This window comes from Lytechinus pictus, chromosome 18 (genome assembly GCF_037042905.1).
Source record: "Lytechinus pictus isolate F3 Inbred chromosome 18, Lp3.0, whole genome shotgun sequence".
Classification (NCBI taxonomy): Eukaryota; Metazoa; Echinodermata; class Echinoidea; order Temnopleuroida; family Toxopneustidae; genus Lytechinus; species Lytechinus pictus.
In genome coordinates this window covers 23,006,286-23,031,654 of record NC_087262.1, presented here as the reverse complement: position 1 = coordinate 23,031,654, position 25,369 = coordinate 23,006,286, and the positions used below count along the sequence as shown (strand labels likewise).

Sequence of the window (25,369 nt, the reverse complement as noted above, 5' to 3'; positions counted from 1 at the left end):
TAATCATATCCATGACAATCAAATTGTTACTATACATACAGTATGTATTTCATTGAAAAAAAGTTGATATTATTATTAGTCAAACTCTTAAATGGTTTGACTACTATAGCATCACAATCTTTATTTCATGTTTAATGCAAGACATGAGCTATCAATTTCTCTGTTATCAAACTTTAATGATCCACATTGAAATAAGGTAGGATGGTAATTCATTGAAATTCATCAGTTCTTGTCTGACATATTTGCAATGACTGGACTACAGTTTTCAATTGTCTTCTTGTTTAAGTCAAACCTGTTCCCGTCATCCCTATTATCTATCTTCGGTTTGGTCTGACAGATCATTGACCGAGTGTCATCAGTCAGGTCAATCTCTGTCAAGACACCGTTCTTGTTGCAATCCTCATCTTTGGCTGCAGGATTGGCGAAGACTAGATCCTGCGCAGGACACTGGAACCGGGTCGGTGTGCCTTCAGCTGATGACTGATCGGGCGCAACGTCCTTTCCGTCTCTGCTGGAGTTATGCCTCCACAGGAAGCTTGTCCTGCTGAATCGCTTGGGCGACTTCTTGCCGTTGGCAAACCTGCGATTGAGCGTGCAGTAGTGCGGTACACTCCCCTCCTGATAAGGGGTAGATCCGGTGTTCTTTATCACCTTCTCTGGGGGCAGGGTTCCTGCTTTCAGCGACAGCGGCACATCCAGGGCAGTATCCGGCAACTTTGTTTGATCACTACTGCAAGCGCTTGCGGGGGATGAGTTTGCAGGAAGCGTGTTGCGCCTCTGGGAATGTTGATAGGGGTTTAGATCACTACCTTGGGGCAAGGTGCTTGTCTTGTTGGAATCTGGTGTCTGGTCTTGACGCAAGGTCCCATTGGTGTGAGGCCCTGGTTGACATACAGGGAGAGTATGGAGGGGCCGTGAAGCCGGGTGAGGGGGTAGTTGGGTGATGGCTAGCTCCGCTGCAATCCGAGTGTTCGTCTGGCTTGAGTTCACTATAGGACCTCCCTATGGACAGATAACATAAAGGAAACAGTCAGGCACTTCCTGTTAATGGTCAAATCCTATAGGCTATTGGTCAGTGAAAATAATTTAAACCACCATGGACAGACAAGTGAAGTTTGCAAAACCTAGTTTGCATTTGAAAAGTCATTGCCTGCAAAGCTGGCAGCATCAGGGTTGTCTTCAATACACAATTGCACAATTTCATTTTCATTGATTCATTGATAGATTTTAATAGGAAAGATTATAATTTAAAACTTTTTCACCCTCAAAAGAGAGAATCTCATCTGACAAATCTAAATAATTTTCTACTTCAAATATTAAAAGAAACACAGGACATAAGGTATCATGTGCATTTCATAATAACTAAACTTATCCTATTCTCGATTGATATTGTGAATCCAAATGCCAAAATATCTCTAAAATTAGATACTGGCTTGTTTTCTGAAGTCCAGTTTAACTTTATTAGGTCATGGTCTAAATCTGTGCTGAAATTATGGGAAACCAAATATGTCAAAATGTCGTTTAAATTCTATGATTCTGAAGTTTCCTGTGTTTCCCTATGATGTTTCTCCATGATTAAACAGAGAAGACACATTGTTGTTGCCACATAATTAGCAGCAGAATAATCTACATAGTTTTGATGCAGATATTTTCTGCACCTTACTTACACATCTTGGAATTAACAGACATGATACGCACCGAGCTTGTCAAAAAATATTAGATTATTTCACAAATAGTTCTTGCAATTTTCATTGATGTACATCTGCATTATTCTGATGTAGAATACTTGAAGATGAATAATGAAATGAGTATTACATGAATATATCATTGGTTTCATGCCATATGCATTATTTACATGCTTGCATGATCATGCTTTCCAAAATGATATAAAATTTTTGTCATTAAATCATAGAAACAACCTCTTTCCAGATATGAAAATCCAAGTATGACCCAAGCACATGAATCCATTGTGGGATTCTAAAGATCATAACCACAAGGTAATTCTATCCATTAAGCAATCATACATAAAATTGGTATGGATAAAACAAGATAATTCATATCTCCTTCTGAATTTACTAAGAACATAATAAAATTCTTAGATTAAAATGATATTTGTATGCCTAAAACAGTAAATGTAATTAGGGAATACTTATTTATGATTGTTATTATTTGTATCTGTGAATTGAATAAATGCAGAAAGGCTATGTGTAAGTAATATCCTAAAATTAAGTGTGCAACGTGACAGCGAGGGCATTTGAAAGCACTGAAGATAAGGAAGGAGGAAGGAACTCATGAAAGCTACATGAAATGATGCATTCATCTATCACCTACCCTTGGAAGAGTTAAGGATGTAGTTATTTCTCTTAGGGGAGCATTTCAAGAGATTTATCAGTGATTTCAATGACAGCTGTAAGTGAGTGAAATTGTGGCATCTGGGGTCCGTTTCATAAAACTTGTTTTAATAACAAATTTACAATAACAGTTAAAAGCTACTGAAATCCTTCACTCTGATTGGCTGATAGTAAATTTGTTATAAAAATCTTGCATTTGATATTATAACAAGTCTTTATGAAACGGGACCCTGATTGGCTGGGATCAAATCAATCATTGATAAGAAATTTATCTTGGTCTATGAAATGCTCCTTGATCTCTCCTCTATTTCTCTTCTCCCATCTATCTTTTATGATCCCTTCTATATATATCTCCCCTCTCCCTCTTCCTTTTTTTGTATTTTCCATCCCCATCTCTCTCCTCGTCATCTATCCCTTCTCTTACCATCTCTCCCCTCTCTTTATATTTCTTTCTCTTGCCCTCCCCCCCCCCTCTCCTCCATCTCTCGCTCTCTCTCCTATTCCCCTTTGGTCTCCCCCTCTCTTCCCTTCTCTCCCAATTTGTTTCTTTCCTACTTTTTTATTTCTTTATCTCCCCCTCCCACCCCTCTCTCATTCTATCCCTCCCCTCTCCCCCCTGCTCCCATCTCTCTTGATCCCTCCCTCCCATCTTGCATCTCCCCCTCTCCCCCCTGCTTTACCCTTCTCCCCACCTCTCTCTCTCTCTCTCTCTGCCATCCCCAACCTAAAAAAGGATGCAGCCACTTCTCACTGATATCTTCATTGCCTCCTCTAACCTAGCTCTGCAGAACAAGATAACCCTCATACAAGCTGAAGGGATGTTCCCTCCAATATCTAGAACGTTGGCCTGGCCGTCACCCTTCAGTTTGAAAATCATTCAACACTTTCTTCAAATCAAACATGTTTTATGTATTGCTGAAAATAATTTGCAATATCTTTTTGTTTTCTATGTCTTTTTTTTGTAGGTGGACTCAGGGGGATGTTGGGTGTTATTGGTAATATGACAAGAGGAAGCTTTTGATAAAAGTAGCTTACTGTACAAACTGCAAATTGAAATTCAGTATCACTTTCTCGTAGATGAGGTGTTTGCATGTGAATGAATATACCAACTTAGTCTACATGCACAGGCCTTTGGTTTTCACATAGTAAATAAGGCAGAGTCTGAAGTAGTAAGACTAGATTCAAACATTTGGGTTGGAGCCAGTCTTCACCTCAACATGGTATCATTTGTTAAAGTATCAAATTTGAGTCTGTGGTTGCAGACTAATTAATACCAACCAATTTTCTGACTAATACGGCTATCATTACAATTATGACTATAATCAATTATAAATCTTCCACCGAATACTTTGAAATGTATCCCAAATAGAACCAATTCACAAACAGGTGTGGGATATTAATTAAAAACACTCAACACATTATGATCTAGTTCACAGGGTTTAGTTCTCTACCAAAAATAGAAACTATATGTTACAAATCTGACAGACTGACACCCTACTAATTCCACCATGACCTTCACAATTCCCAAGTTGGGCAGTATTCTTTACCTTGGCAATCATATCAAGTTCGCTCAATTATTGAAATTTCATCATCATCATCACTTCAGTCATTTGACCACAGAAAAGATAAATGTATGCTTTTTTTATTTGAAAACAATAGTTCTAACATGATATTTTTTTTTTAAATGGAACTCATCATCAGCCTGAAAATTATAAACAGTGTCATCTGTATTTATACATTCTTGATATGAAGTAACTTGGTATAGAAAAAACAAATCAAAAGTGTAGATACATAAGATTACATATTTCTCCCAAGAAAGTTATTGTGTAGGGAACTAATAACAATGTGTCAACTACTCACCTACAATTCGGAAAGGACTACTAGTATTATTTTGCTTGCTATCTCTTCTGATGATGGTTAATCTACATTGACTAACATAAAAACACTTGGCAATTCTGTGACCCACATACCTACATAATTATAAGCAGATATTGTTGTCTGCTCTACGTCTTTCTTCCAAATGAAACAACTATGAATTTCAAATACACAAAGGCTACAAGAAAAAAATCTTATTAAAACTTTAATGTTATAAGCGCACTTAAAAGAAAATTATATATTATAAATACTTGCAAACTATATGAAAAATCAATGCTATTATTTTGGTGAGGTCAAATTTGACTTTCAATGGCATGATTTTGGAGGCACATACACACTAAAATGGATGGAAAAAAGGCTTTTGAAATTACCTTTCTATACCTTTGTCCATAGGATTAATCAAAAAGACTTTAAGATTTTGTTATGACTGACCAAGACACTGAATGACCAGTTGGGAGTAGTGTGTTCCTTGCAACTGAAAATATTATTTTTAGCCCTGATTAATTCGCTTCCTTGGATAAATTCTTGGCTGCTAATCCCCTAGCTGGGTGTAGTCCCTCATATATTCATAACAATACTGATTATTGATTGAAAACTATGAAACCATGGATCAGAAGATGACAGACAAATCTATTCTTAATTGAGATTTCAATAACCTTTGGCACAACTCAAACCCCCAACCCAGTCTATGAAACAAGTAGGTTGGGATCATGAAAATGATACCTAAAAAGAAAAATATGTGTGTGTGAATGTGACAATTCAGTTTAAAACAAGGATATTTTACAATATTGAACTGAAATTATTTGATAAAGAACAAAAATATAGATGTAAAAATATTTTTTTTCAATGCAGGAAAGTCTATCAAATTAAAAATAAATGCACCAATTAGATATTACTAAATAAAGTGCATGGATGTTAAATAAATCTAGAATTGGCCCCAAAATGTGGAAATTGACTCAGAGTCAGAGATTATTGCCCTCTATTAAGCAATTAATGGAAAAAAATAATAGGTCAAAGGTCTTGATTTTGTATTTTTACAAGTTCAAAATGAGTTATGCCTGTTAAACAGTGCGTCCCAGAAAAAAACGAAACCGAGATTTAGCGATGATTTATCATAACTTAAAGTCTTAATCATAAATAAAATAGACAAATGACCTACCAATGTAAAGCTTAGAATCTCCTCTTTCATCTGGTATTATTTAGATTATTCCTTATTCACGCATGATTGAGCAAAAACAATTCGAAGAAAGAATGCCAAAAACTCATTTGGCGGGGGGTATCTGAATTTCAAAAAGAAAATCACATGACTAAAAATTTCAATATCTTCTCTTTTCTTTGATACCTAAATCACAGAAAATGGTCAAGTAGTAAAAAAGTTATGATCCCTCGAAACAATGCTTGTATTTCCATAATTTCATTAAATAAACGTGTTTTCACCGGTTTCCCACAGAAGCTATCGCACGGTAACATAAGACTTAATGCATGGCTGATCGTCAACAAAACGGAGTGTCGAGTGAGTTTGAACGCTAGCCTGTAAAACCTCTTCATTTTATGAAATTATTGAAATTCAAGCCTTATTTCAAATAACCAGAACTTTGTTATTTCTTGACCATTTTCTGTAATTGAGGTATCAAATTAAAGATCAGATATTGAACTTTTTAAAAATGTGGTTTTCTTTTTGAAATTCAGATACCCCCCACCAAATGAGTTTTTGGCATCCTTTCTTCGAATTGATTTTGCTCAATCATGCGTGAAAAAGGAATAATCTAAATAATACCAGATGAAAGAGGAGATTCTAAGCTTTACATTGGTAGGTCATTTGTCTATTTTATTTATGATTAAGTTATGATAAATCATCGCTAAATCTCGGTTTCGTTTTTTGTGGGACGCACTGTACGGGAGGGAAAGGGAAGGGTGCATGGAGACAGAGGGTGAGGGGGGGGTTAAGAAAAGTGGAGAGGACGGTGGTGTGGGGGTGGGGATGAGGAGAGAGGGTAGTGCTGAGGAGGAGGGGGAATCAGGATACAGGTATGAGGGGCGGGGGAGGGATCGAGAAAGCAAGATAATAGTGTAGGGTACTGTGGCTGAAACGGGAGGAAGGGGAGGAAAGGAATGAATGGGGAGGAAACTGAATTGGATCGAATGAGAAGTGGAAGGGGTTGGAGGAAGGGGGTAAATGAGATGAGAGGAGGAAGGGCGGGTAGAGAGTCTTCTAATTAATCTCCTTTACTCATCCTGTGAGTGATACAGCATAGATTGAATGGATCAATGAGGATTTAATGGGATCATCCCTGGCTTGCTGATAGTATAAACCTTGTAAACACTTATCTCACTTAAAGCAAACCTGATTGATAGTATGTACATGCAGACATGAACAGAACATGAATGAATCTTGTCTTGGCACATGCAGCTGGCTCTCAATATTCATGTGTTGAGATTCTTGCATATTAGAATGTATTGAATGTTCTTAGCATCATAAGGATATATAATCACCTACAAATACTACCAACTATGCAATTGTGATAAATTATACAGGCACGATTTGCTTTCCATCCATTTTACATGCAAAGAGTGCATCAATTTGCTAATTGTTTTGTACTCGCAAATTAATATCAACATGGAAAACCTTTTTTTTTTTCTCCCTCTCTTCTTCGCCATAAAACATTGCTATTGAATCATAATATTAGAATTTATGTTGAAAGATCTATTCATTCATTATAAATGATGAAAAGATGAGAATTCATGGAATGACACACAACATAAATTATGAGGGAGCAGCTCGTAAATGACATGATTGAAATAGAAACTTAAAAAAATCATGATTCTGTTTTACTTTGATGGATTATTTTCAATTTCCCAATTTATTGATTTGATCCTCTATCACAATTTTGTTGGTATCAAACCCCTAATCATTGTAAAGTTGCCCCTTTGAAATTTGACCTTTGGCATATGATATGGATTTCGCCAAAACCTTGGTCCAGCCATAGAGCTATTAACAGATGTCCAGCCAAATGAGGAAAGAAACAAGAAAATAAAGGACCTGGGAGCAAAAGAAGTCTGACAATTACCACAACAAAATTGTATTAACGGGATATGCACTCACGATGATACCAGCCCCCCCCCCCCCCCCTCTGAATAATATGATTCATCTATAGAACTAACCCAAGAGACCGTAGGGAAACAGATTTTCCTCTTTAGTCTTCTTTCAAATCAATACAAAGTGAATTATACCCAAAATACACAGCTATAATCTTCACTAAATTGAACTGGAAAACTGCAATATAAACTAAGCTGCACAGCTGATCACGCAAGTAGAGTATATGTGAATGTAAAGCCAAGAAAAGTGCATTTCAAAAGAATCACTCTTCAAGCGTTTTTTGTTAATAGGTCCATGCTTATAGGAATCAACCATCCAAATTTTAACATGTGCTTCATCAAGTGATGGTAGCGAGTGTGAAAGTAACAACTTAAGGTAATTTTTTTTGGTTGTTAATAGGCTTGGGAATGATAGTCCTTCTTGATGTCTGGGTTGTATGTCACTGGTGGCATGAAGAGGCAAAATTTTGAGGGGGCCGGGGTTTGGATGTTGTGAGCTTTAAAAATTTTGAGCGAGCGAGTGAGCAAAAAAAAAATATTTGTCTCTTTTCACAGGATTATAAATAGACTAAACCTGCAAGATAATGAAGGAAGTCAATGGAACTTACAATGCTTTAAAAAAAGGATATTAATAGAAATTAGGGGGTATTCACCCCTCCTGTTGACAAGACAAAAGTAGTCCACATAATCATGTAATGAATTATATTTCTAGCCATGTCTATTTTGTCATTACAGCAGACACTTCAATGAAACAAACCTTCATTCGGCCATGAAAATGAAATCCTTTTGAAAATGCTTTAAATCTAATATTCTGATGCATTAAGCTCATCTATAATAAGCCAAAATCCCAGATTTACCATTGCTCTCTTGATGTAGAACTAGAAAGGGAAAATCTGTTTCTAATTTATCTCCTCCTTTGAGTCACATCCTCAGTCTTTGTCACTTTCCATAAAACAATTGAATTTGACAATGCCAAATTACAATACATCATTTTTTTAGATCTGGCAAAGCATCTCAGCCCCCCCCCTCCCCCCCCCCCTCCCCCCCCCCAAAAAAAAAAAATACTCCACACACCTATTTTCCACGTTGTTGCAAAAATAAAGACGTTAAAAAAGATTTGGTTATACTGTTTCCCTATGAAAAAAAAAATTCCACTTATAAATTGGGATCAATTTTGTACAGGACAATAAACATTAAAATTGACATTCCTCTGAGGAATTTAAATTAAACAATGTATTAGGGTATACATATAAACAAATGAAATGTTAAAAGAAATGAAGAGTCTTAAATTTTGACAAATCTTGGCTGCAACATCTGATATTGATATCTTGCTTATTTTGAAAATATGAAAGAAGTAGAAGTTACTGTTTTCAAATTTACTTTAATTTTTTAAATCCCATTTGTATCAATATTTTGAAAAAGAGAACATATTTTCATTGCCAGTTTTAAGAAAATACTGTGACCATTTGAGCCAAGATAGATTATTTTTCAATTCCATTTGTTATTAATCTGAAAGCAAATATGCAAAAGAGGATATAATATTATACCTTTTTGAAAAAGGAGCAAATTTGAAGAGCATATTATAATCATTTAAGCCTACGCTAAATGTTTTCAAAGCAAATATAAGAATGTCATATTTGTCAATTTTAAGATTTTTCTGTGATCAATTCAGCCTTTGATAGCTTAATCAAAACAAAACATGGCTGTTGCCAATTTAGGAATAAAAAGACAAACAAATCTTCACCTTAAATGGTTCAATTATCACTTATCACAAAGCCTTCACACTACTTTCTACTATCATGTTATTAAGATCTAAAACAATCATCTCCACATAAAGGCCCTGTCACATTGTTCCATGCACTGCAAACAACACCAGTTTCATTTTGGTCTAACACCAGATAGGTGTTTATACAACACCAATTAGTATTAAAACAGTATCGGTTTGATTCCAAACTGGTGTTTCAATACTTCTCTGGTGTGGACATATATATAGATTCCGGGCTGGTGTTAAATGCATCCATGCCGGAGTTTTTGCAGTGTACAGGTGAGTTGCGGGCAATCACCCGCAACAAAGTTTTGAGCATGTTCAAAACTTTTCTATGTGCAAAGCAGACTTGCATGTGCTCCTGCAGGCAACTGCATGCGAGATACTTGCAAGATACGGTCAATACTGCAACCTGTGGGTAGCAAAAGTAGTAATTCACAGGTCGCACGCAAAGCTTACAAGGAATGATGTGACAGCTAGGCCTTAAAGATAAGTTCATTTTTCAGAATGTCAGAAAAGACCATTAAATCCTTCCCTTAATATGGTTCAATTATCAAGTTTAATCACATAGCCTTCATACTATTTTCTAAACAATCCTCTCCCTAATTAGATTTATTTTTCAGGATGTTGTAACATTGTCCATAGAGAATATGTGATACTGTGCATGCATGAATGATGCAAATCCTGGACATGAATGCTGTGATAAACATTGAGTAATGTTTTAAAGTACATCCCAACAATATGTAGATTTGAAGAAAAGAGAAAAATCAAACTAGTATTGCACTAAAAACTTCATCAAAATCAGCTCTTAAAATAAGATCTTTAGAAAATATATTACTCAAATCTATTTGTTGTAGGATATAGGACTTGGCCTAGGTGATGTCAAAAGGATTTGCACAGTTTGGAAAAATGATTGATTTTTTTCATTAACTGGCAGATAAAAATGAAAGATTGACAATATACAAATCATGAAGTACACCTAAAAATAAAAAGTTAGAAAGGGGTGAATTGCCTCTTAAAAGAGCCGAGGAGAGACAGAATTTTTAAAGAGATGGAAAACGCTGTCACTCGTCTTCCCCCTTTCATCCTTTTTGTTTTAAGAGTGTATGGCCAAGGTAATCCTTGGTATGAAACAGAAGATGAAATCTAAATACTGATTTAAAAGAGCACAAAACCAGCTCTGAAATATGACAATTAAGTAATCCACATATCTCGTCATCTCACCTACATATATACATAACATTATTTTTTCTCTCTCTTTAAATGTCCCTTTTCACCTCTCAGTCCAGGCACAATTAAGCTATTTAAAACTTTGTCGTGCTTTTTCCAAACTATCAAAGAATTATCTTTTTGAAATAAAAAGAAGAAACCATTGATTATTGATAACAAGTCTGAAATCACAAAGTATAGTGCATGATAATTCAGGATCAATAATGAATTATTTCTTTCATATCATTAATTTCTTCTTTCAAACATCTTTAATTTCTATTTGAAAAAAAAATAAGAAAAAAAAATATTTGTTTTCAGTCTACATAATACTTTAACAGATCTTCATCCAGTCTGTTTTTCTCCTTTCTTTAAAAGTTGAGTTAATATACAGATAGAAAGAATTCTTCCAATCCATGAATTTCTCTCCCCCTCCTCTTCTCCAAATCAATCATATGTCATACAACAAGTGCTGTTGGCAATATCAATTAATGTGTGTCTATTCAGTAGGGCAAAATAAAAGTGACGCTGACAATTCATGAAAACAAATGGATGTTTTCCCGATTTCCCTGGCGTCTAATTCTAAAATCAGTCGAAGGCAATTTGTCTGATCACAAATTACATTTGGAGAACATGTTTTGACTGCATTACTTGCAAGAGTTTTTACAGAATTACTTAAAGTATAGTGGATAAAATGCTATTGCAATATCTATAATTAATTATCTGATTACTAAAGAACTAATTATTTGGTGTATCAGAAGTTTCAATAAATCAAGGGGAATATATAGCTACAAATCATTATTTTTTTAAAGGCATGTCTTGGGACTGGCTGAATGTGATTAGCATTAAAAGACATTAATTGAAATAAATAATTTGATTTCTCATATCAAAATTGTGCATTCAGCAGGGTAGGACATGAGCTTCTACTTTCACAGAACTGCTAATGACTCAAACTATTCCCTGCTAGATAGAATTTGGTGACACACTGGATTCATTATCACAGCATCATGGGACACAAAGAGAACATCTTCACACTGTTAAATACTCAAATTTCACATTGTGAATCTCGTATTCAAGAGTTCTTTATCAGTCTCTGTGAACACACTGTGATCACTCAAACTGCAGAAATGTCTACGGTGTGAAATTATCTAAACAAGTGGAACGCCTCTGGCAGTCTCGCCTGCATTACGCAATTTAATATAGCAGCAGTGCTAACTTTGAAAACTACTATAAAATAATCATTCACAAAAACATCATTCATATAATGACATAATACCACGTTCATTGACCATAAATGACATTTGAACGGAGACTTAAGACTGTCAACTACACCCATGTCCACATTTCATTCACTCTATCCATAAACTTTCAAAGTTATGATGGCACTTCAACAATTACCCCAACATGACCTTAACTGACCTTTGACTTGGTTTTGTGACCTGAAACTCACAGGAGATGTTCAGTGATGCTTGATTACTCTTATATCCCAAGTTTTATGAACTAGATCCATAAACTTTCAGAGTTAGGATGGTAATTCAACAAATACCCCCAACACGGCCAAAGTTCATTGACCTTGAATGACCTTTGACCATGGTCATGTGACCTGAAACTCGTACAGGATGTTCAGTGATACTTGATTACTCTTATGTCCAAGTTTCATGAACTAGGTCCATATACTTTCTAAGTTATGATGTCATTTCAAAAACTTAACCTTCGGTTAAGATTTTGAAAATAATTTTCCCAACATGGTCTAAGTTCATTGACCCTAAATGACCTTTGACCTTGGTCATGTGACCTGAAACACAGGCAGGATGTTCAGTAATACTTGATTAACCTTAAGTCCAAGTTTCATGAACTAGGTCCATATACTTTCTAAGTTATGATGTCATTTCAAAAACTTAACCTTAGGTTAAGATTTGATGTTGACGCCGCCGTCGCCGTCGGAAAAGCGGCGCCTATAGTCTCGCTCTGCTATGCAGGCGAGACAAAAACCCTGATCATTTTAAAATTGTGACCACACTGGATATTCTGCAATAATATGGCACTTGATACGTCGGATGACAACTCTAAGATATTCGCATGATCATTACCCTGGTCATCAGATCCTGGCTTGCCCGCCACACAATGTGTGCACTGTCTCCACTCCCTGGGGAGCAATCCAACAATATAATACTGTGAATTTTCCATCAGGTTACCTATGATTTAAGCCTTTGTTGTGACTTCAGACCAATATTGTTTTTAAAGCATTACATTCCAAATCAACTTGGCATAACATTCCATGAACAAATCATGAACATCATCTCCAAAATCAGTCACTTTGTGGCAGCCTAAAGCACAAAATAATAATTTCATTACAGAATAACCAAATGAAAAAAAAACAATGAACAGAAATACAAAAGTCAGAAGCACCCCAAATAATTTTTCTAGCAACTTGGTTGAATAGTTCATTCATAACACAATTATTTTTAAATGTGTCTCTCAAATTTGCAAATTGTAAAATGACTGAATTTCAAGAAAAGGGAACAGAATCAAATTCACTTCACTAAATTCAATTTTCTTGGTATCACTCCTATCATGAGAGTTTGCCTTAAATCAATGATGCAAATAATAAAAAATCAAGAAATTGAAGCGACAGTATTGAAAATCCACCGTTCTGCTTTTTCGGCCACTCCGTACAGCCTCTATGCTCATGTACTGCTAGCTGATCATTTAAATTATAAAAGATGACATGCTTGAATGATGGGATGATGATGATGAAAGAGAATTTTCATTTCGTCATAGCAGCAGCGTTAGCGGCATTTAAAGCACAGATTTATTCTACAGTCACATACCTCTCACCAAACTTTCTCTCAAAGAGCGTTGAGCTCTTTAAACCAGATCTAGGCAATGAATAGTCAACATACTTGTGTATAATACAGATATTCCTAAATCATAATGATGAGGCTATCAAGAGGAAGTGATCAATAACCTGTAGTGTAAATGTGTGAACTTGAAACAAGCTTTCAGAGGAAGATAGTAGTCACTTACAGTTTAGGTTTTGAAAAAAAATAAATAAAATGATGGAAAACAAGTAAAAGAGATAGGCCAAATCCCCCCCCCCCAAAAAAAAAATGAATCTCATTGCATAAAAACTTACTATGATAGTGTGGTAACTTCAAAGCATGGAAAGCTCAAATTTGATTGGCTGATGAGGCCTGTTACCATGGTAGTACTCACTGATAACAACACTGAAAAATGAAATGTTAAATCAACATTTGAAAGGTTGGAGGAGTGATAACCTGTTCTAAATGTTGCATTTAATACCACTTTAAATGGTTCGACCCAACACTTGAAATGTGGAATTTAGCTTTATTCAAGGTTGGATATAACATTTGGAAAGGGTTTTCACTCCTCTAACCATTAAATTGTTGATTTAAAGGGATACTCCGGGCTGAAAATATTTATTACATCTCAATAAATAGAGTAAAATTCACAGAGCAAAATGCTGAAAATTTCATCAAAATCTGTTAACAAATAACAAAGTCTAAATTGAATTTTAAAGTTAAGCAATATTTTGCGAAAACAATTACAATATGCACATTGTCATGAATATTCATTAAATGGGCAGATGATGTCACATCCCCACTTTCCTTTTTCTTATGTTATTACATGATATCATAATTGTTTCATGTTTGCATATATGTGTGTGAATCATATGTCTCCCTTATAATGAAATAACTTGCAACAATGAAAATTGAATGCTATTAATAAGTTGTCAATCCATTATTTTTAGTTCTTAGTAGAAACAAGTGGAATGCCTCTGGCCGTCTCACCTGCATCACGCGATTCAATATAGCAGCAGTGCTGATTTTGAAAACTACTATAACTCGCACAAGATGTTCAGTGATACTTGGTTACTCTTATTTCCACGTTTTATGAACTAGACCAATACACTTATAGAGATATGATGGCAATTCAACAAATACCCCCAACGTGGCCAAAGTTCTTTGACCTTACATGACCTTTGACCTTGATCATGTGACCTGAAACTCGCACAGGATGTTCAGTGATACTTGATTACTATTATGTCCAAGTTTTATGAACTAGACCAACACACTTTCAAATTTATGGCTGTAATTCAACAAATACCCCAATTTGGCCAAAGTTCATTGACCCTAAATGACCTTTGACCTTGATCATGTGACCTGAAACTTGCACAGGATGTTCAGTAATACTTGATTACTATTATGTCCCAGTTTCATGAATCAGATCCATAAACTTTCAAAGTTATGATGGTAATTCAACAGATACCCCCAATTCGGCCAAAGTTCATTGACCCTAAATGACCTTTGACCTTGGTCATGTGACGTGAAACTCATGCAGGATGTTCAGTGATACTTGATTAACCTTATGTATAAGTTTCATGAACTAGGTCCATATATTTTCTAAGTTATGATGACATTTCAAAAACTTAACCTTAGGTTAAGATTTTGATGTTGATTCCCCCAACATGGTCTAAGTTCATTGACCCTAAATGACCTTTGACCTTGGTCATGTGACATGAAACTCAGGCAGGATGTTCAGTAATACTTGATTAACCTTATGGCCAAGTTTCATGAACTAGGTCCATATACTTTCTAAGCTATGCTGTCATTTCAAAAACTTAACCTCAGGTTAAGATTTGGTGTTGACGCCGCCGTCGCCGCCGCCGCCGCCGCCGCCGTCGCCGTCGGAAAAGCGGCGCCTATAGTCTCACTCTGCTATGCAGGTGAGACAAAAACTGAATAAACCTAATTTCATATAATAAAATACAAAAGAACAAGTGGAGATATGACATTATCAGTTTGCTCATTGAATATTCATGAAGACATGCCTGGAACTGTTTCATCGGAATGATGCAAATCTTTAAAATGCCATCATTGTAATTCCTTGTAAGATTTTGATCAAATTTTCAGTGTTTCGTTTATCTGATTTTCTTATCTGTTCAAATCATATTATTTTCAGCCTGGAGTACCCCTTTAACATTTTATTTTTAGAGTGAAAGTTATAATGGGAGTAACTTTTACAATACAGTCCTGATTCTTCTACTATATACTCACTTGATTGGGTCCATTTGTGGAAGGTTGTGTACAGAAGTCAGCACTGTTAGTATTTTCAAAAGCAGGATTTGCATAGAAGCCACCATACGTTTCCGGTGCTGGTCTGGCCCTGGCATTGGGGGATTTACACTGAGTGTAGAATCTAGAGAATAAGGAGAAATTAGAAAGGAAAATGAAATACACCTGTATGGTCAAAATAATGATTTTTCTTTTTCTAAGACTGGTTGACATTATTAGTAACCATATTCATTGATTTCTTATGGATTTAAGAAATTAAAATCATTGAGATAACCAACTAGTACCACATTCCCCCCCCCCCCAAAAAAAAAAATTAATGCCTTGAATTAAAGGGAATTGTGACTTTGGTAAATAAAGTTAGATTATGAAAGCAGAAAAATAATAAAACTATAATCTTGGAAAGTTAAAAGCTATTGGACAAGTAATAAGAAAATTAATTATGGCTGTTTAAAACTGAGAATATCAAAAGATGGGTCCATCTTGACCAAAACTAGGGAAATTCAAACAAGTGTAGCATTTAAAATGCATTCAGAAATGTATGGAATATAAAATATTATTGGTAAATTACCTATTGAGACATGTAGTGCTACGATAATAAAAAAACATATTTCTACTAGTTCTAGTATAAGGATATAGCGTCTTTTACTGTAATGATAACATAAATTTCAGCATAATTTTGCCTTTTATTTTCAGAACCTTCAAAACTACAAGAGCATGTATCATACATCAATCAAATAGCTCACAGAAATTGATTTTCCATTAGTCACTGACACATCAAATATAAACACTATAAGACCCTAGGACTAACAGGTCATGTCTGTTGCCATGGAAACAGATCATAAATTTTGATCCTCCACTCTCCAGCATAACTACAATTCTTGCTTGCACCGTGGAGATACTGATACTTGCATGATCCTCGTGAAAATCCCCAGTTCCAGGGGTTTTTAATTTATATGACACCTATTCATAAATGCAGTTCAATTACTTGGTCTATTAAAAAAATCATATTATTAGTCAACCTGCGTGTTGTACAATAAAAGTCCAATAGCACAGATCAAAGGACAGAGACTGAATAGATCAAAATTAACTTATTATTTTACCCTCTTTATTTCTAAAAGCAAAACATACTAGATAAACAACCCTTCTGTAAGAATAACTGAAAAAACCCTATATATAAAATCAAGCGCAGATGAAAACTACACAGACAAACCCATTCAATATTACTTTGATTATGATAAGGGGCAAATTAAAAATACATATGAACTATCCCTATTAAAGGTAGTGCAGAACTTAACCAGGGAAATATTGATGTACCTCAAATATTATCATTGCTGGATACATGCACTAAGAAAATATACAATTTAATTGCTTAAAACATCAAATAGCAAAATATCAATATCTAAACTAAAATATTAAAAATAATTCAAACTTTTTGGGGGTAATCACATCTTTAAAAAGGAGAATACTAATCTAAAAATGAATTTATAGTAAACATCTTCAGAATCTTCACATTAGGCCCCCCTCTCATAGAAAATGACATGAATAATCATTTCTAATGTTTCACATACGGTTCTGCGCCAAACGCTTGCACACGAGTAACTAGATACCTGCACCTGTTCTGTACAAATGGGAATGATTCGACATGAATGCCACATCAACTCCAAGGCCCAGACACACAGAGCACGGCCGTTGATTTTATGGTCGATCTGTACGATTAATTCCATGTAATGAACAGTACAATCAATTGTAAAATAAGACATGCGATCAATCATTAAGATTTGTAATAGAGGGCCCAGATCTCAACATAAATGTATCCAACAGTAGATACTTAAGAAGCCATTTACTTCATACTGCAAAATAGTCATTTGTTATTAGGAAAATTATAGAAGGTAGTTCAACAACTGTTATATATTTATACATGCAAGCCATATGTCAATGACAATAATTAGTCAAAGTGTGAAGGCAAAATACAGCCAACAGACAATATTTAGTGGTACTTTTATTAGCTCTACTTTTGTATGTATTTTGATTGTATTGTATTAATTTTGATGTAAATTAATAGAATGTATATCTTAAAGATGGTTGAAATACATTCATATCAAATCTTGAACACATGAAAATGTCCCGGGGGGGCCACTTCCATTGACGAGTGGATACCATGTGCGACCACGGGGTCTCGAAAAGCACCCTAAACACTTATTTCCATGTTCTGAAAATGCACCCCTTAACAAGTATTGGCGTCTGAAACCCTACCCTTAACAAGTATTGGAAACAAAACTATACTCTTGGCAAGTATTCCCTGAAATGAACCCCTAAACAAGTAAATTTTATTGTTGTGTCACGGGTCCGTCGGTCGTCGGTTTTACCTAATGACACACCATTTGGTTTAGTAAGGTCCCACCTTCCTCACCTCGCGCAAATTGGGACTCTAAACACGTAGTGTTGGGGCAAAAAGCCAGAAAAAGGACATCCTTTATACAACATTTTAATTTTGTTTTATCATCCCCGCAAATGTGACCCTAAACACGTAGCTTTCCTAGCGAAAAAGATACCCTTTTTTCATTATTTTTGTGTTTTTGACACCCTTATCACGTTACGTACGTAACATGCCCTATCTTGAAAAAGACATCCTTTTTACGTGTTTTCTTGGTCGCGCATGGTATCCACTTGTCAATGTAAGTGGCCCCCCCGGGGAAAATGTAAATAATAGACAAATGCATTAAGGTATACACCAATCAATATATAAACAGATAGAGAGGGGGCGTAAGAGGTAGGGGTATAGGTATAGTTAGCAACAAAAAGAGGGATAAAAAATCTTAAGAGACAGATAACAATGAACCTACCAATTACTAGTTTTGGGAAATACTATCAATTTTTAGTCTGTAAAGATTAAGCATAAAGAGTATTATGGATGAAGACAGAAACTTATCCGGAGAGAGAGGGAGACAGAAAGAGATAGCAATAGAGAGTGAGATCGAGTCAAACAGACAACAGATATACATAGACAGAGTCGGAGAGAGAATCTCATTTACGACCAAGATGACTTTTTTAAAGAGGATTCATAATCTATTTCAAGAACCAAAACCTCAAAAATAGGAATTATACCTTCCTGGGATCAATTACAGCAAGGGACAATTCACTGAGAGTAGTGTTCCTATTTCATCTTCTAACACATCCTCAGGGGGACAGACCTAGAACTGAACCTTCTCATGGTCAAACCTTGACACATACTGATACAACAAATATAAATTCTAAACCTTTACAGATGCTGGTGAATGACACAGTCAAAGTCACATTCTTTAAAGATAAATGCCAGTTGTGGTAACAATCTCAAAATGACTTTTTACAGAATCCAATATAATAACCACCCAAGTGCCTGTTTGTATGAATAAATATTATGTGCCAAAGGATTCTGGAAGAAATTGTGTAATTGCTGAGAAATTAATAAGCAAAATAAGCTTGGATTCGGGCACTTCCGTCGGGTCTTTATTCCAGCAATAATAATATACACTGTCCCACGTGTGCCTATCTGTGTTGGCGATCTTCAGTGTGATCGTTTTTCAGCTTAGATTTTATGATATCACAAAGTTCAGTTTATGTTACTGTACCAGATCTAGATCCAAGATGATATAGTAATACTTAACCTTGGTTCTACAGACTTTCTCACGAAATCAGTGTTTTACTGCAACTACTTTCATTAGCTTTAAGGATTTCTATTGCAGAAGCTGATTACCACCCTACCCCAAGCGGTTTTATTTACAGAGACATGCATAACCTTAAAATCATAGAAATACCATTTTCTGATTTGATGTTCTTTATGTTTTTCATAATAATAATCTCACGTCTGAATTACTTCATTTGGAACATTGCTTTGTTAGCTACTTTCAAATATCTAATCATTACCTCTGGGTACCAACATTTTTTTTTCTCATTTGTTTTTCATTCAACATCTATTCCCTTGGTGCAAATCTCAAAAATTTCATTTCTTTATGTTTTCCAACAGAATACAATCTTAAGAATGACTCGTTTCAAACAGACCATTAATTTTTTAACAACTTAGGCCTAAAATGTCTGCTTATTTCCTCATTGTGCCTACATTTTTTTCTATATGTTATTTTTTACTCGATTTTTTTCCCCATTAGCACGATTCTCAGTCATATCATTTGTTGAGGGTTTTTTTTTCAAAATACAATCTGAAGTATGTACTGTTCAATAGTAATTCTAATTTGCATTGTTAATTCTCTGATTAACCTCTCATTCCCCCTTCATTTTTTGAAGATCATTTATTTTTCATTCAACTTCTTTCCTATTGATACTACACTCCGGGACTACACTTAATAGTCATCCCATGCATCTATGCCAATCTTCGCCCATTCAACTCCACGTTGTCTATCTCCAAGAATAACGACGACATCTCCTTATCCCGGAACACATCCCGTTTTGATGCCATCTGCCCTCATCCTCTTATGCTTTCCTTCGCATCCATGATATCACCGTTTCTTGTAACAGAAGAAGGGTAACACTCAAAAGAGTAGGAGGGTCACTCTTAAAACACGACCATCATCATGCATTCAACAATCCACTTTGCATCCGTTCGCATTCCTCCCCATGACCATTCTAATGAAATCTGTTAGCGATTGGGGGTGAGATTTCACCAATGATTTTGAAAACTAGCCGTGCTCTGGTTAACAAGTTCAAACATTTCACCTCACTGGGTCCGAGTGTTTGAGATTTAATATTCATTTTGGGAGAATTTCTGAACAAAAAACACTGTTTTGAATGTAGAGGGTAAGCATTGGAGTTATGATAAATTGCCTTTCTAATGAATTGTGATGTGTATAGGCCTACCTATTTTCAATCAGCATCAAACCTTAGCATTCACTGTTTTGTCCTGATAGAAATCATATTTTACTTAACTAGGCCTACTCTTCCTTAATTCCTCCTTCTTCTCTTTTTTTCTTCTTCCCTTACACCTCTTTATAATTTTTTTTCTTCTTCATCTCTCCCTTTTTCTTTTTCTTCCTCCTCCTCCTCCCTCTTCCTCTTCTCCTCTCCTTCCCTTTCTTTTTCTCCTACTTCTTACAAAGTACCTTTAGGCACAATACAAGTAGGCCTATTATCATTATCCTCATCACCAACTTCCTCACAGGCCTTCAGTCATTAACCCATTCTCTGTAATTCCATCTCATTTTCCATCTCTTTACCCTCCCAGCCCCCTCCTCATCCCCTCGTTCTGTTCATCTTCAATCCATCTTTGGAAATCTTCAGGTTTCCCTGTAGAGCAAGACCCTGGGAAAATTACATTAGAGTAGCATTTCATGAAACAAGTAGTTCACAGACAACTGTTATAAGCTACTGAAATCCTTGCATCTGATTGGCTGAGAGCATATTATTCAATGAAAAAAAATCACTGAATAAGTCTTCATGAAATGCTCCTCAGAATCCTGCAAAGCTCATGCCCTACTTGAAGCTAACATGAGAGACTTCTTATCAGACCCTCTGAATACTAATGTTATCCATTTTTCTAGGAAGAAAAGTTCTCTCCTTAATATTCGTACTTTATATCATCATGAGTCTAATTCTGGTCTAAAAGCATCTAAAAACCAATGAGCACTAATTACTTATTCAGGAAACTTCACAAGGATTTGACTTAGTGTCAACCTTCATAGACATTGTAGCTTATACAGAACCAATGGGTTAACTATGGCAAGCCATCAACATCATTACTATTGCTCAGTCTCTAAATGGATGCTATGCAAGAGTGAAAATTTCCCATTCATTTCACAATTCATGCAGTCCATGTCAATGATTATCAAAATGTGTAATAAAACAAGATCATTGAGGCTGTTCACACCGCAAGGGGGGACCGTGGGCGGACCGTGGATCGCGCTATCGTAGCGCGATCCACGGTCCGCCCATTGGCATTCGCCGGATTCACACCGCAGTGAGATAGCGCGGTCTATCGTAGCACCCCCTTTTTTGAGAGGTCCTGTTGCCATGACGCATTACTTACTATATTTCTATTTTCACGATGTTCCGACGCGTTTTACTCCATAAAATTAGGAGTGTTGAGTTGTACCGATTCAGATTCAGATCGCACCAAAATAGAATGAGTATAAAATTCCCCGCGTGTAGATGACTTCCGGCGTGCTATCGTAGCTCGGGTTCACACCGGCAGAGATAGCGTGATCTAGCGCGCGCTAGACCGCGCTATCTCTCGTGGACCACCCCCAAGAGGTGCTCCAGTGGCACGCCGTTTTGGCTCGCCGTGGCTCGCTGTTGGGCGGACCGAAACGACGTTGTACCTTCCACACCGCAGAGATAGCGCGATCTAGCGCGCGCTAGATCGCGCTATCTCTGCCGGTCTGAACAGGCTCATTGACATGATCATGCTAATTCCTTACTTTGCCCTCAATTTTTTTCAAACTCTGACCCCCCCCCCTACAAAAAACTCCACCCACTCTACTGGTATGTATATAACAGTTTGTCATGTCTATAGAGTTCAAATTACTTGATTTTTAACTTGTTTCTCAAATTACTTGATTCTAACACTTTACTTCTATTGTGTTTAAAATACAGAATGTAAATAAAGAGACCTTCAAATCTATGTATAAAGGAAATGAATCAATTTAGGAAGAATTATACCTGAATATGTACAACAAATTATAAACACCAATTCCAGTTTAGGTAGGCCTACAAAAATGATAACAGGAATTGTAAGTTATAAGACAATGATGTGGAGTTGTTTCCTCGTCACCAAGATAAATAATTAGTGAATGAGAGGCAAATATATGTCAAATCCTTTAGCCTTATCCTTGGTGACATGGACAAGGAAATAAGTCCTCAATGTGCAAAGTCGCATAGAGATCTCTTTACCTCAAAGCAAATATCTGTTGAATAGAAAAGTGATTTGGCAAATGTATCTTTATTTCTAAGTAGTTTCAGAGCTAAAATATTGCTATCGAAACTTCATTTTTTTTAAGCTTTAAATATGAAGTCAAAAAAATATGTGGCAAACAGAGGAATGTCCAAATTTCACATCAGTAATAAAAAAAAAAATTATTTCTTATGCATTATTTACTTTATTTCAAATAGTATACACTGATTAAATCTTGTCCAATTGATTAGCAATAGTAGCAAGTTGAAGGCACATCTATGTAACACATAGTGATGTACCGCACAGGTAATGCTTTAAACAGCAAAGGACAATATAAACAAAGATAACAGACTCAAAAGCTTGATAAGCCTAAGGCCCATATAAACTGAATGAGCACACTAACCCTTGACAAGAATAAGCATTTAGCACTAAATATATAACTTGCAAGTAAAATCCTATTCTAAGTTTTGTTAAACCCTTCCAAAAACTACTCCAGTGCATTTTTATATTCCTTAAACTTACATAAATGTATATATGCTCTAAAAACAGATTTGATATCTATTTATTAAGGATATGAAATTACAATAGGTTTTATTGGATAAATTTGATGATGTTTATACATGAAAATGTATCTAGATCAAATGATCAAAATAAGATAGCTGGGCATTTATCTAATTGTGAGATGAAACCGCTTTTCAAGGATGGAACAGGCTGAAAAATTCAGGATATGATCTTTGTATGAAGCTTCCTGATATCAAATCACATCTCAAAATATGAAAATTGGGTTTCTTTTTAAGTTGTAACAGGGCAACTCTTAATAGAGACAAAAACCCAATCCCAGACAGCATGCTAGATACACTAAATTCAAAATTTTAAAATTCATGATCAGTAAAAAAAAAAGTTAATGGCCATTATAGTTCAGAATGTTAGAAAGTATGAAACATATAGTGCACACTTTTTTTATCATTTACAAAAGCTTCAGAAAAAAGAAAGAAAAAGGTACCAACAAAAGAGAGGGAGAGAGGAAGTGAGAGGAGACGGTTGTCCCCGATTAAAGGGAGAAAGAGAGGGAGGGAAGAGGTAGGACTCGTAGGAGAAATGGATTGGAACTAAAAGAGAGAATGAAAGTGAAATGGAAGAAAGAGAGAAGATAGACATGTTGGATGAAAGCAAAAGTGAGACAAAGAATGGGAGAGATAAAGGAAAAGAGTGAGAGAAAGAGAGAATGTGAGAAAGATAGAGAAGGGAGAGGGGAGAGAGAGGGGGAGAGGAGAATAAAATTCTCCTGAGCTTTTACTCACCTGCAACAGACACACATTGTAACGAGCATCACCATGGTAACCAAAGTTCCAATACTAACTCCCAGGATGACACCGGCAGGTACCTCATAAGATTTCCCTTCATCTGCGGAGTGTAACACAAGATTTTTGTTACATGTATGTCCGATGGAGAAAAAAACTTTAAAGGAAGTAAAAGCCATTTGTAAATTTTTGCTGCTTTGACTCCTTTAAAGCTCATTCAATTCTAGTATAGGAAGTTTTACTCCACAATGCATGAAAGATTCTTGAACATAGAAAATGTATTGTCATATGCCCTTAATGACAATGATAAACAAAAAAATCCTTGATGAAAATTGGTGAATCAAACAGCCGTTTCCTCCTGGACATATTTGCAATTTTTCCTCAGCTCCGAAATTTAGGATGAAACTACAGTGCTGTTCTTTGTCATTTGACAGGCATTTTCAATATATTTACTGTGTTCTTAAACTCCCTACTATAAATGTGAGCAAAATAGATATCCCATGGCTTTGCAACATTCAATTGAAAATATGTTCCAAGTAGTAGTACCTGAAAAAATTCAAACTATGAAGAGGTCAACAAATAGCAAATGATATGGATATGGAATGAATTCAGTTACCTTTCTATCATTCCACTCAAGACATGTATTTTAGGGCCTGGGCTACTAGGTATTCATGGTTAATCAATCAATTAATCAATCAACCAACAATCAATCAATTAATCAATCAAACAACAAATCAATCAATCAATCAAGTGATCAATCAACTTATTAATCAACCAATCAATTGAGCGAGCAAGCGATCAATCAATCAATCAATCAATAAATCAACCAACCAACCAACCAACAAATCAATCGATCAATTAGCCAACCAATAATTCAATCAATCAATTGATCAATTATTCATATCAATTGATTAATCAATCAACCAGCAAAACAACAAATTTATTAATCAATCAACCAACAAACAGATGAATTCATGAATTAATAAATGAATGAATGACTCAATTAATGAATGAATCAATCAATCAACGAATGAATCAATCAATTAACAAACCAACCAACCAACCAAACAACCAATTAATCAATCAATCAATCCATTACTCAATGATCAGTCACTAAAAAAATACAAGTGGTACGCCTCTGGCAGTCTCGCCTGCACTACATGATTCAATGTAACAGCAGTGTTGACTTTGAAAATGACTATAAAATAATTATTTAAAAAAACACCATTCATATACTCATATAATACTACGCTCATTGACTCTTGATCAAGTGACCTACGACTTTATGCAAGATGAGCAATGATACTGGATTACCCCTATGTCCACATTTAATTAACTACATGTATATTCATAAACTTTCAAAGTTATGATGGCAAGTCAACAATTACCCACAACATGGCCAAAGTTCATTGACCTTAAATGGTCTTCGACCTTCGTCATGTGACCTGAAACTCACACAGGATGTTCAGTGATACATGATTACTCTTATGTCCCAGTTTTATGAACTAGCTCCATAAACATTCAAAGTTACAATGGAAATTCAACAAATACCCCCAACATGCTCAAAGTTCATTGACCCTAAATGACCTATGACTTTGGTCATGTGACCTGAAACTCTGATGGGATGTTCAGTAATACTTCATTACCATTATGTGTAAGTTTCATATACTTTCTAAGTTATGATGACATTCAAAAACTTAACCTTAGGTTAAGATTTCGATATTGATTCCCCCAACATGGTCTAAGTTCATTGACCCTAAATGACCTTTGACCTAAATATGTGACCTGAAACCAACGCAGGA

At 35.5% G+C, this 25,369-nt stretch overlaps 1 protein-coding gene across 1 annotated transcript in view; it reads right to left on the bottom strand.

The window, feature by feature from the left end:
* Window positions 1–222: 222 nt before the first annotated feature.
* Window positions 223–25,369, bottom strand: part of LOC129282087 (uncharacterized) — a 34,872-nt gene continuing 9,725 nt past the window's right edge. The window contains exons 3-5 of the mRNA XM_064112803.1: window positions 23,568–23,670; window positions 15,372–15,513; window positions 223–1,002 (exon numbers count right to left, since the gene is read on the bottom strand). Coding sequence (XP_063968873.1) covers window positions 223–1,002; window positions 15,372–15,513; window positions 23,568–23,670 — 1,025 coding nt within the window. The remainder of the gene's footprint in view (window positions 1,003–15,371; window positions 15,514–23,567; window positions 23,671–25,369) is intronic.